Below are 12,185 nucleotides of genomic sequence, written 5' to 3'. Positions count from 1 at the left end.
GCAGATGCGTCAATATGTTTATCTGCACTCACAGTTCACTTTTTTGACACTGAAAATAATTATAATACGCCAGTAATTGAGCTAACGTGTCATTATTATATATTTTTTTGGCTTACTTTGGCCAAAGACAGTCGCAACACGCGCGCATGCCTTCCACAATGGGCGGCTGCAACGTCATGCGCAACGCTGGCGACGTGGTCACTTCTTTTGCTCCGGTGTACGCTCCGCTATCCGGTTGTTAGCAGCCGCTGGCGGCCGTGTATGTGTGTGGTGGGACAGTTAGTCGTTGGCCGTCGTACACACTACACATACTCAAGCAGTGGTCTCTCAAGTGAGCAACATGGGAAGTAAGTAGAGCGATTTTTCAAGACTTTTCAGAGAGTGCTTGACGTTTTGGTGTTGTTTACGAGTGCGATTCAACATCCCTTGTTAGGATGAATGCACTGTGGAGAACGTCTTTCGTGAACATTTTGCCGGCTTTCTTTGGTGCTCACGTAGTTGAGCTCCGCAGGGCACCATTCAACAACATTTAGCAGTCTCCCAACGAATTGGACATTGTGACAAGCTTTGATTTGTCATTCAATGTGCACAACTCGAATGCGATCGCGCAGTTATTTCGGTACCGTCGACTTCACCGAACTTAGCTTTTCGGGGTCATCGTGGACGCCGCTTTAAGTGTCAGTCTGGTGACGTTGACACGTTGCCGGGGACGTGTAGCAGCCGGTCTGACAAAACATCTTGGTTTATCATTTGTCATTTAAAGTCTGCTTAGATTGATTTTGCATGTGCTATCACTAAAACGCGTGATAGGAGCGTATCCGCTCTGGGTCTGCCGTGGTTATAGTGAGCGTCATTTGTAAGTTCGTGTTCATGACCGTGAAAATTTCGACACGAATAAGCGCAGCTCGTCAGGTTTTGCAACAGCTTTAGAGGGTTCAAAATGTTTTGTAGTTCTGAAGCATCTAATGCGACCTCTGTACTCGGCACCTTTTAGCTATAAATGCAGCTACCAGGCTAATACCGTATTATGACGACCACGTATTGCACCATAAGACATGCGTAGATATCCAACGAAGCATGCAAGTCTAACCGTAGAAGGTGCCGTTCAAGTTGCCCGTAACAATGTGGAAACGTTGGTTTTATTTCACAATCGCACCACGATCATTTCAAGGACTCTAAAATTTGATTGACATACGATATATGAATTGGTATTCTAGACGTAGAAAGGATGGTGTTATCTAATTTTAGCATTCTTGTCCTTGCAGTAAAGTTTTTGGAAGTTATAAAGCCCTTTTGTGGTATTCTACCTGAAGTTGCAAAGCCAGAACGAAAGGTAAGCAATACTCTAGGTACTTGTGCTGTAAGTTAACATACTTGGGCTTTAGTTTTATTACAGTGCAGTTATATTTATCACTGCATTCTGCATTTTCTTTGGTTCCAGATTCAGTTCAGAGAAAAGGTGCTATGGACAGCGATAACACTCTTCATCTTCCTCGTTTGTTGCCAGGTGAGACTGAAGTAGTAGTTGACCTCGATACCAACAAGCATTGTGTACTGCTTGAACAACATGTTTAAATATCGGAGAATACTTGCAGCATATGACTTATTGCTCACTACGAACCATGGCCGTGCGCAGTATCAAAAGTCAAAATTAACCAGGAAAGAGGTATTGTTGCAAGAATCCTTTGTGTAGTTTTATGGGTGCAGTCAGATTTCTATTTTTGCCATGAGCAGCATTCGTTTTGCTTCCAGGCATAACTGGACAATTCAATGATGCCTAGTGAAAGAGAGTCGCATTGTTTATTCCTAGGCTTGCAAAGTTCCCAAACGTACTTTCCAAAGTGCAGAATGTAGCAAGAAGAAGCTGGTAAGAGGGTAGTCGTAAGGCACAAATAAGTAATGGTGCCCGTGTTTGATATTCAGGCGATTGTGCGTCTCGACGGGCAGTACTACCTACAATATTGTGCCACTGACTTGGCCTATGTAATCGTCAGCGGCCAATATGTACCATCACGCTGGAATGAAGCCCGATTGGAAAGAAAAAGAAGAAAACCTCCTACAGCAGATTACTTCAAAGTGAGATGTGTGATTGGGGTGCAGCCAGAAACGAAATGCACTCTAGCCCCAAATCTAAGCAGCTGTGAATGAATCGCGTCAATGTTGTTCAGAGTGGCAAATGTGAAAAGATAACCTTCTCATTCACTCTCGCATTCACGTTTTATTCCCATCGACTACACATCTGTTTAAATGATGTCTTGCGCACACAAGTATGTGTAATAACAACCCATAATTTCGGTTTAGGGTCATATTGAAGTTTTGAATATCCAAGCAAAAATCTTTGCCTGTACTTCTAGGTGTTCGAATACCTCTTCTTTTTCTTTTTTTTCTGCAGATTCCACTTTTTGGGATCATGTCTTCAGATTCCGCAGACCCTTTCTACTGGATGCGAGTCATTCTCGCTTCAAATCGAGGCACGCTTATGGAGCTGGGTATCTCGCCTATCGTCACATCAGGTCTCATCATGCAGCTACTAGCTGGAGCAAAGATCATTGAGGTTGGCGACACGCCGAAGGACAGGGCACTCTTCAATGGCGCGCAGAAATGTGAGTGTCTATTAGTTCATTTTGTGAACTGTTTTGTCTGTAGAGCCAGATGTTTTATAGGGTGCACTGAGCTTTATGGTGACCCTTTGATGAGATATTAAAGCTAAGTGAATAAAAATGTTGCAGAATAACTAATTGAGCTTGTTGGTGTATGATTATGTAATTGGAAAATTTGCTAATAAAATGAACATGAAAAAACAACACATGATTGAGAACACCACGAATAACAGTAGGACATGACCTGATCAGGCGACAGTATGAAAAAAGTGTATAGCCATATTGAGTCAATTTATTTGTCGATGTTTTTAGAGCAGCAAAGTCACTGTGGATGTAGAATAACTTTTGGGCTAAGTTATAAGGGTTGCTTCCTGGCAACCCTTACAAAGTTAGGGTGTTGCAGTTAACGTCCTTCTTTTCATAGTTAGCAAACATAGTGCATGATAAAAACACTTAAGGTGTTTTGATGCTCCGAAGATGCTTGAAGGTGCTGCCATTTTCCCACATCTTTCCCTCTGAATCGTTTTTCAGTGTTTGGTATGGTGATCACGATTGGCCAGGCGATCGTGTACGTCATGACAGGCATGTACGGGGACCCAGCCGACATTGGTGCTGGTGTCTGCTTCCTCATCATCATCCAGTTGTTTGTGGCGGGTCTCATCGTGCTTTTGTTGGATGAACTGCTACAGAAGGGCTATGGATTGGGCTCTGGTATCTCTCTCTTCATTGCCACCAACATCTGTGAGACCATCGTCTGGAAGGCCTTCAGTCCAGCCACAGTCAACACTGGCCGAGGTAAGTGACAAGTATGCACTTGTGTGCAGATTGTGGCGGCAAACTTTGTTTTTACAGGGGGCACAAAACTAAAGTTATATTTAATGCTGCTTCTTTCAACGAGCAGAGATGATAATGTGTAAGAATGTTATGAAAACATTGATGTATTTTGTTATGTATTTATACAATAGGTCTACCCCACCAACTAAATTATTAATGTTTACACATTGGGCTGGGCAGTTTGTATCTTCTTTCAAGGCACTGTGTGGTTACAAGATGACGCACATGACTTTTAGAAGGTTACTAAAGAAAACACGTCACGTATAGTATTGAAGTTACTGTACTTGTCAGCCCTAGTATATACTTGCACTAGACATGTTGCAGGTTGTCGTACATAATTAATGGAGAACTGTGCCATCTTCTCTGAACAGCAGACAAACAAAATGGTAACTTCAACATAATATACCGTGTGTCCCAGCTAACGTTAGCCAAGCTGTTCAAAGACGAAGAAAAGATAAAATGATCGTGGTGCAAGATACAAGACCTGCAGTGTTTGGTCGTCAGAGGTCTGACAACCGAACAGTGTTGGTCTTAAAATCGTGCCTTACGCCCTGTTTTTTATATCTTTCTTTTTTCTTTGAACAGCTTGGCTAACATTAGCAGGGACACCCGTATACTAAACGAAATATTTTTACTCTCCAGCCACCACCATTTATGCATTTGCCAAGCATTCTTAAGTAAACCATTGAGCCAGTACCAATATTGCTATGCAGTTAAAACGCAGTTTGATAAATACATTTAATTCCGAAATGTACACAAAAGCTGCATACGTTTAGCTCAACGCATGTGGTATGTTTCTTATGGTTTAACAAGTTAATAACATGTACCTGTGGTTGACTACTGGACCAATTCATTTTTCTTCGCAAACTATGGTGTCACATACACGCAATAGGAAGTTTTCTGGGGTCGCAAATACACTGCTGCCATGGTGCGAATAAAAGGGCCTTATACAATATTGACAATTAGACTCTTTTTATGGAGTACGCATTTAGAGTACTTACAGAGGGGCTTTCTTGGTGTGCCCCATGCAGGCACTGAATTCGAGGGTGCCATCATTGCGCTCTTCCACCTTTTGGCCACGCGGTCGGACAAGGTGCGTGCCCTGCGAGAGGCCTTCTACCGTGCCAACCTGCCCAACCTCATGAACCTACTGGCCACAGTCCTCGTCTTTGCCATAGTTATATACTTCCAGGTGCGCACTGTGACCTCTTCACCTTCTGTTGTTGCTCGTTAGCCTTGGGCCTTGTTGTAGTATGTAGAAGGAATGTATTAAAAAAAAAAAAACTAATTTGAACAGTAATACAAATGACAGCTTTCCAGCTCATGAGTCCTCTGATATTCACATATCCTTGCCCAGACTCTGTGCTGTGCAAGCAGTAATCAGTGGAGGTACCGGGCGTATGGCAATTTGTTTGCTTAATTACCAATCAGTCAACCTATCATTTTACTTTCACCTATTTCAATAAACAGGCGGGGAAGCGGTGAATAAAAGCAGCCCTTCAACCTGTGACAACCAGTGCTATTTTTGCTTCTGATTGAATGCAACAATTGCTCATAATTCAAGGTCCCATGCAAGTTATCTGAAGTCACAGTAGTTTACCATGCTGAAAAATGAAAACATGGGGACTCTATACCATAAGTATTCTTTTTCTACGATTCCATCAATTTCACTTCATCTTTTGTGTCAAGAGGCTGATCCCAGTGATAACGGAGCCAAAGCGTTGTGCGAGTCAGTGATGAAAAAAAGAATGAAATAACTAAATATGACAAGAATCATTGCAAAATGCAGCCAGAAGCTGCTTGGCACTCACTTTGTAATAGTGAAGTGAGAGTAGGAGTGTAAATGGGTACGTGAATGCATCTTAATGCTTACGGAACCCTGTAATGCCATCCAAGAAACGTCTTTCATTGAGTAGCACCTAGTTTAGGAGCTCCTTGCTGAAGGAAGGACCTGCTGCTCCGCTCCGAACAAAAACGAGAAAAGAGACCCATCTGTGTCCTCCCTCTTCTCCAACAGGGCTTCCGTGTGGATCTTCCCATCAAGTCTGCCCGCTACCGTGGACAGTACAGCTCCTACCCCATCAAGCTCTTCTACACGTCCAACATCCCCATCATTCTGCAGTCTGCGCTCGTCTCCAACCTGTACGTCATCTCTCAGGTGAGCCGCTGCAAGGTCCTCATGCCTCCGTGACTCGTTGGCTGTGGCATTTGACTGCCAGTGATTAGGGCCACATGTTATGTTCACAGCCACAATAATGATGTGTGACACAATGCAGAACGTTTGTGTTATTGAAAGTTGAGAGCTCCTTAAAGAAGGTCAGGTGATTAGAATTGAAATGAATTTTACACTGACATGGTTGGTGTAATTAAGTGTCTTAAGACCCTAAGTTTCTAAAGTTGTTGCTACACATATTTAATAATATTGGGCGTGGTGATGACAGCTGCAGTGATTGCGGCAGCTTCGTTTACCACCCGTAGTACTGCATCAAAGAAGATTTGCCACTAAAAAGTGTAATAGGCATACTTTATGTACAATAATTGGTTTAGCTGAGAAATTTATTTTCGTGTGCAGCTGGTAACTGGGGCTATTATTGAAAGCAAGAGCATGCATTCTATGGCCAAATAAATAGTGAGAATGTACTATATGGCACAGTTGAAGTTGTATTGTATGTCAGTGTGGCACAGCCATAATACGGAGCCCTCTGCTGTGAAGTCTATCATACCATATTTACTCGAATCTAATGTGCACTTTTTTTTTTCCGATAAAACGAGTCCAAAAATTGTGTGCGCTTTAGAAACGAGTATGACCCTAAATTTACGTTACCATATCGCCGTTGGCATTTCAAGATGGCCGCCTCATACGCACTTCCCTAGCTAGCTGCCGTAGCTTTCTCCATCTGCTGTAGCATGTGTCCTTAGCTTAGTCGACCGTCCGTCTTCCTGTTTTATGCGTTTGATCTATAGCATAGAAGTGCTGACTGTGAAGCCACGCTGAGTTCATCACGATGCAACAAATAAAAGGAAAGTGATCACATGTGTGGAGACCGACGGAAATGGGGCCGTATCACGGCGTTTGCGCGGCCCCTATCTTGAAAGTGATATGCGATGGAGACAGAGGCTACGCATCTAGGTGCGCATCGTGCTGTGTTCACGTCGCTAGTTCGCATTGAAGCGAGAAGTCGCACAAAGGTCAATTTGCTTGCTCCTGTTACTGTACTTCCTCACTCCAGCGTTTTAATGAAGACTTTCCGCGGTCGTTGAGTGAGGCTTGTTCATATTTGCTTGTGCACGCATGACACCGTGCTTATTTAGTTAGTAAGTGAATGTTTAAAGGTTCATACGGCTGCTAAAACTACGATCCTTACTTTTCGTATAGCTGTCTACAAATTTGCTTCCGCAATCGATGCTTCGCCTTTCGAGCGAAACTGCAACTTTATTTATCGCAACTTTAGTGCATTGGGAGCAAATCTTCGTTTTCCAAATGAGAGAAAGTTTTATTTCTGTGCGGAAGAATAAAGTGTGCGGTACTGTAAAGGACTTTTTTTTTTTTAGGTCACTGCAAATGAGTGCATGTTACAATTGAGGGAATTTTTCTTTTCACAGAAAATTGGTGCACGTTACAATAGAGGGCACGTTAGAATCGAGTAAATATGGCAACTTGTGTTGTTTCAAGATGGTAAATCTTGTCAGTGATATGCTAAAAGTTTTCAAAGCAAGTTACACTCAGTGTAAATTGTTGTTTGTTTTGAATCTGCCCTAATTCTCTCTCGCTCTCTCTCTTTGTCTTTTTTTTTCTGCGCATCCAGATGCTTGCCGTCAAGTTCAGCGGAAATGTATTTGTCAACCTTCTGGGAGTCTGGGCGGTAAGCGTTCCCACTACTTTTTTTGTTTTTATGTGCATAAACACCAATGCATTTGTCTAGCAGCTAATTTGCCCACTGTGCAATTGAAGCCGCTGGACACACTCACATATTAACTTTGAAGGTTAAGCCATGAGTTATAACCATGAAAAAAATAACTGAGCGTTATGAATAGTGGGCCTGACAGCAGCGATAAAACTGCAGGGTGTAGCACACCATAGCTTTGGTATGTCGGTCATGATGAATGTGTATACTAAACATCTGCTAATTTGACTGCAGTTAGTTTGGTTTTTTGGTTAATTCGATCGTGGCCAAATGTCCCAACCACCACCCATGCATTTTCACAGGCCCGAACTTTCATTATTTCAATCTTAAAATTGACTTTTGGTGGATCATTTGAACTTGACCAGTCAGCACACAGCGTCTGATTATGGTATTGAGCAGTTTTAACACATACCATTCTTTTTTCCTCAAGAAAATTGGGCTGAAAAGTGCCTGCCCCGTACATTCGGACACAATACCAAAACTGCCTTGCAGCGTTCATACGCTTTTCCGCATAACACAGATGTATTGCGGTGAAGCTGATTATGGAAAAACGGCCACCATAGTGCAATGCATATTAGACATTTGCCCATTTTTCTTGCTAAATAATCAGGTGTGCATTAGATTTCTATTTCCTTTAGCAGCTTTAATGTCAGCTCTACATTAGTTTTTTTTATTTTTGACGCAGAAAGCTGGCGCAAATTTCATTGGGGGTGTTTTAGAATCTGGAATATACTGCCGAATGGATCAGCGGTGTTTTTCAGCATTTTTTCCACATCTTGTAAAATACGACACACTGGATAATTCAATTGATCTCGTCAAGATCGAATTAATAGAAGTCAACGGCATACAGAAAGCCCTCACCATAACGAGATGGTCAGGACGGTAAATGGAGTTCATAATAGTAAGCTCTATTTAGTTAAAAATCAGAGAGGCTCTAAGAGAGCCGCACTAACCATAGAAGTGCATTTGAATGGTATAAAGAAAGCAGAGTACATTGCATTGAAACATAGCAGTGCTCTTTAGGATCAACATGATAACAGCAAGATTCTGAAGATATCTGTCAGCTGCTGCTTTGTCTGTTGGTTATGAATGCGTGATGTAGCCTCAGTTTGGAGGATCGTCCGCTGTGCAGCCTTTGCCTGTCCAGGTAAGCAGACAGAAGGAAAGTGTTACCATGTATGCTACACCAAGCTGTTTCACTCAGATTTGCTGCTTCGCACTTCATAGTAAGTGGAATCTGGCACCACCCCACTTCCAATAATCTGGTGTAAAATGCATCGACTGTAGTCGGGACCTCGTAGAACTTTGAATAAAGTTGCTTAGCTATAACAAGGGTGTACTGTATACTGCTTGCCTTTTTCGTAAGCCAGCGCTGTGTGTGTCCGCTCCTATCCATCTTTCGTCCATGTGCTGTATGCAAGTTCCTTGGATTATCATGATTCTGCCAAGGTTTTCTTGTGAACCTTGTTCATTTTACTTCTGTAGGATGTTGGTGGCGCGGGTCCTGCCAGGGCGTACCCCATCGGAGGCCTGTGTTACTACCTCTCGCCACCCGAGAACTTGGCTCACATTTTGGAAGATCCCGTCCATGCGGTGCTGTACATTGTCTTCATGCTGGGCTCCTGCGCCTTCTTCTCCAAGACGTGGATAGAGGTGTCGGGCTCTAGTGCCAAGGATGTAAGTGAAAGTGTTCTCTGCATTCGTCTGTGCTATAATGCTAATTAAAGGAAAGACCAGGCAAATCAGTGAACTTTGCATAATTGACCAAGATTCATTGGAACAAAAAATGGTGCAGAGAGCTATCATGTTCTAATTTAAAAATGGAGATCGATTTCTGCCTCTTGTTTAGATAATAGTAAACAAGAAAAGAGTAGCAAACAAGTAGATGAACCATTAGTGCCATTTCTTGCAGACTGATACAATGAACATGGTTTTAACTTTTTTTTAGAATTAAGTTTGGTATGTGAAGATTGTGGCATTGGCATACCATTTCTGTTATCACCCAGGTTGCCAAGCAACTAAAGGAGCAACAAATGGTGATGCGCGGTCACAGAGAAAAGTCCATGATCCACGAACTGAACAGGTACATCCCCACGGCAGCTGCATTTGGAGGCTTGTGCATCGGAGCCTTATCGGTGCTTGCCGACTTCCTGGGTACGTGACGACGACTTCACTTTGAAATACTGCTTTACACCTGCTTTCACAGCTTTCGTGATCATCTTCTACAGTAAATATCATGTTGTTTGACAAGCCACATAATTAGATCAATTCCGTTGGTCCTGTCAGCATTGAATTAACGACAGTAGACTCTTTGATGTTACCCCCCCCACACACACACATTTGTGTTTTAGATGGCGATTGTGAAATTTTCAACATGACATTGCTAGCTTTTGCATGGCCCCTTGGTGTCGTCCCATTTATTCTAGATGTACAAGCAGAAAGCAACCTTTGACCTGCTGATTACTACAGTTGACAACTTCAACCTTGAACTTGATAATTTAACTCTAATGGGACCATTGGAATTATACAATTATCCGGTGGGTTAAATAACAGAAGATATAGAAGTGTTTACCTGAATCTAACACGCCCTCAAATCTAGCGCCCGCCCAGTTTTATAACAAAAAAAAAAAAAGAAACCCTTAGCACTCCTCCAATTCTGGCAGTTAGGAAGAAAATGAAAACTGCAGAGTTTACCTTCATATATTCTAAATTTATTTACGCTTCATGTCCATAGTCGCCACTCTCAGACAGCTTTTTGTCGGTATGAGTCTCATGCTGTCGCTGTTTCCTACCATATTTGATATTCCACATTTCATTGAACGATTACACAACCACAGCAAGTAGAAATGGCTTCCGATGCCTGAACTAACACTTTGCCAGTTTGTCATGTGTTGCAAGACTGTTAAACATCAAAAACGTGCAACTCGGCTTCATTGCCGGTAGCCTTAGCGTGTAAAGTAACTTCTCCTTTTAATGAGCATTCGTAAAAACTGAATATTCAATGCCAGCCTACAGAAAAACTTTTCTCACCATGTTGTGATGACAGTGGCGGTGATGGCAACTTTGGCAGTAGGCTGTTGCCAATGGCGCGAACATAGTTTCTTATCAAGTTGTCAGGAACCTTCAACCTTCAGACCAATTTTCTTTTTTTTTTTTAAGAAGGTGCGGGTTAGAATGGAAAATACGGTAACCATTCATTGTGAGCTGCTATTTTCACTTGAAGCTCAGCTGAGGGCAGGCCAGAAATTGGAATTTTGAGTGAAAATAGCATGTCACAGACGCGTTCACCCTTCCATAGTGCTGCCAAGACCAGCGCCATTGGGGCTCCATTCGGGTCGGGAACAACCCCAATGGCACCGGCACAGGCACATGTGGTGGCAATGGCGCAGGCATGTATGTGTCGATGAGGCAAGTTCAAGTTAACTAGCAAGGGCAAATTTTATAATAATAATGAGTCTTGGCTTATATAGATGTATGGGTGCCAGCCAGGTCCGTCATTACGAATAAGTTAATCGAAGTCGGATTGGTGGAATTCTCAGTTCCTCAGCTACACTTTCGTAGTGAGCTATTTGAGTAAACATTTGGTCACGCATGGTGGTGCATCATTCTAAGCCTTTGCTTTCTCTTGCACAGGTGCCATTGGCAGTGGCACGGGTATCCTTCTTGCCGTCACAATCATCTACCAGTACTTCGAAATCTTCATCAAGGAACAGGGTGACATGGGCGGCATGAGCACACTGCTTTTCTAGGCCACTCAACTGTTCTCTCTTGTGTGTTGTTCTTGTTTTTTTTTTTTTATCAGTGTACATGTATTTAAAGACATTAAAAGACAACCACCTTGTTGAGATGGCTGCAAGGCAGGTCCCCTATATGCGGCGACATGGACGTCAAGGAGTGTTGGGGTTGTGATGGCTGCCTTAAGAACTCGGGAGAGACTTGGAAGAATGACAGATGCGTGTCTACAACATTTGTGTTCCACTGAGAAGTTGTCAAACAGCATGGCAGAGAAGGAGAGTTCTTTCACATCTTTTTCAGCGCTTGCAACAACCACCTTTGTCACTGCAAGCATTTTTTTTTCTGTACTTACTGTCTTTCATGTTTAGCATGTGAGGCAGCAGAGGATGGATTTTTATTGTACATACTTACAGACGTTGTGTTGCAGGTTTTTGAGAATGTCACACTTGCGTATGAGTCATGTATCAAGTGCTTCTTTCTTTCTTTTCTTTTTAAAGCAATGTCCATTTGCTGCTGTATAGTTGCTGCTGCAACACGATTGAGTGTTGACCATGTCAAAGGCAGACTTTTTTTTTTTTCTGCTAGGAATCTGGAAAGTTATGCGCACACCGGAGCTTTGTGAACATTTTTGTATGAACAATACCCAAACTGGGCTTTTTTGGAGGTCATGGAATTGGCAGACAGATTTGTCATGTATCATATGTATGACATGCGCAAGTGGAAAAAATAAAGGACTCTTCAGCAATAGTGGCATTTGCTCTGTGTAAGTTACGTACAGACAGTCGCTGCACATCTTTGAAACTGCGCTCGAGTGGGGAACTGTATTATGTCATCACATAATAGTTCTACAGAAACCCACAAGGTGGAGAGAAGTAATTGATAAAGGGAAAATGAGACACCCGGACCAGACGTTCAGGGTCAGGACAAATTTTCAACTGCGGAGCTTTTCTTTCGAGGAACCCGTATGGGTTTCCTTTGCAGCAATTACTACGGTTGGGTGGATGTCTCATTTTTCCTTTATGTATATTGGGTCATGCAGGAGAGAGATCGGAGAAGCTCTACTCGATAAACTGTACTACAGGTATTGTCACAGTCATGCAACTACTCAAAT

The 12,185-nt window shown here is 42.6% G+C and overlaps 1 protein-coding gene across 1 annotated transcript; it reads left to right on the top strand.

The window, feature by feature from the left end:
• The first annotated feature begins 198 nt into the window (after nucleotides 1–198).
• Sec61alpha (SEC61 translocon subunit alpha) lies at nucleotides 199–11,821 on the top strand. The gene is made up of 11 exons (XM_050171771.3): nucleotides 199–347; nucleotides 1,266–1,333; nucleotides 1,442–1,507; nucleotides 2,393–2,603; nucleotides 3,132–3,395; nucleotides 4,466–4,626; nucleotides 5,452–5,592; nucleotides 7,241–7,297; nucleotides 8,825–9,016; nucleotides 9,346–9,493; nucleotides 10,973–11,821. Exons 1-11 carry the CDS (start codon nucleotides 341–343, stop codon nucleotides 11,086–11,088), a joined length of 1,431 nt encoding a protein of 476 aa, XP_050027728.1. The 5' UTR covers nucleotides 199–340; the 3' UTR covers nucleotides 11,089–11,821.
• The last annotated feature ends 364 nt before the right edge of the window (nucleotides 11,822–12,185 follow it).

The sequence above is a fragment of the Dermacentor andersoni genome, chromosome 6, assembly GCF_023375885.2.
Source record: "Dermacentor andersoni chromosome 6, qqDerAnde1_hic_scaffold, whole genome shotgun sequence".
Taxonomy (NCBI): Eukaryota; Metazoa; Arthropoda; class Arachnida; order Ixodida; family Ixodidae; genus Dermacentor; species Dermacentor andersoni.
The sequence above is the reverse complement of the archived record's forward strand: the minus strand, read 5'-3'. Positions and strand labels throughout refer to the sequence as shown.

Bases quoted from the DNA above. Each gene is read 5' to 3' on its own strand.
- Sec61alpha (XM_050171771.3), top strand. The intron at 1,508-2,392 runs GTGAGACTGAAG...TTTTTTCTGCAG, and splicing joins TCTTCCTCGTTTGTTGCCAG to ATTCCACTTTTTGGGATCAT. The intron at 3,396-4,465 runs GTAAGTGACAAG...TGCCCCATGCAG, and splicing joins CACAGTCAACACTGGCCGAG to GCACTGAATTCGAGGGTGCC.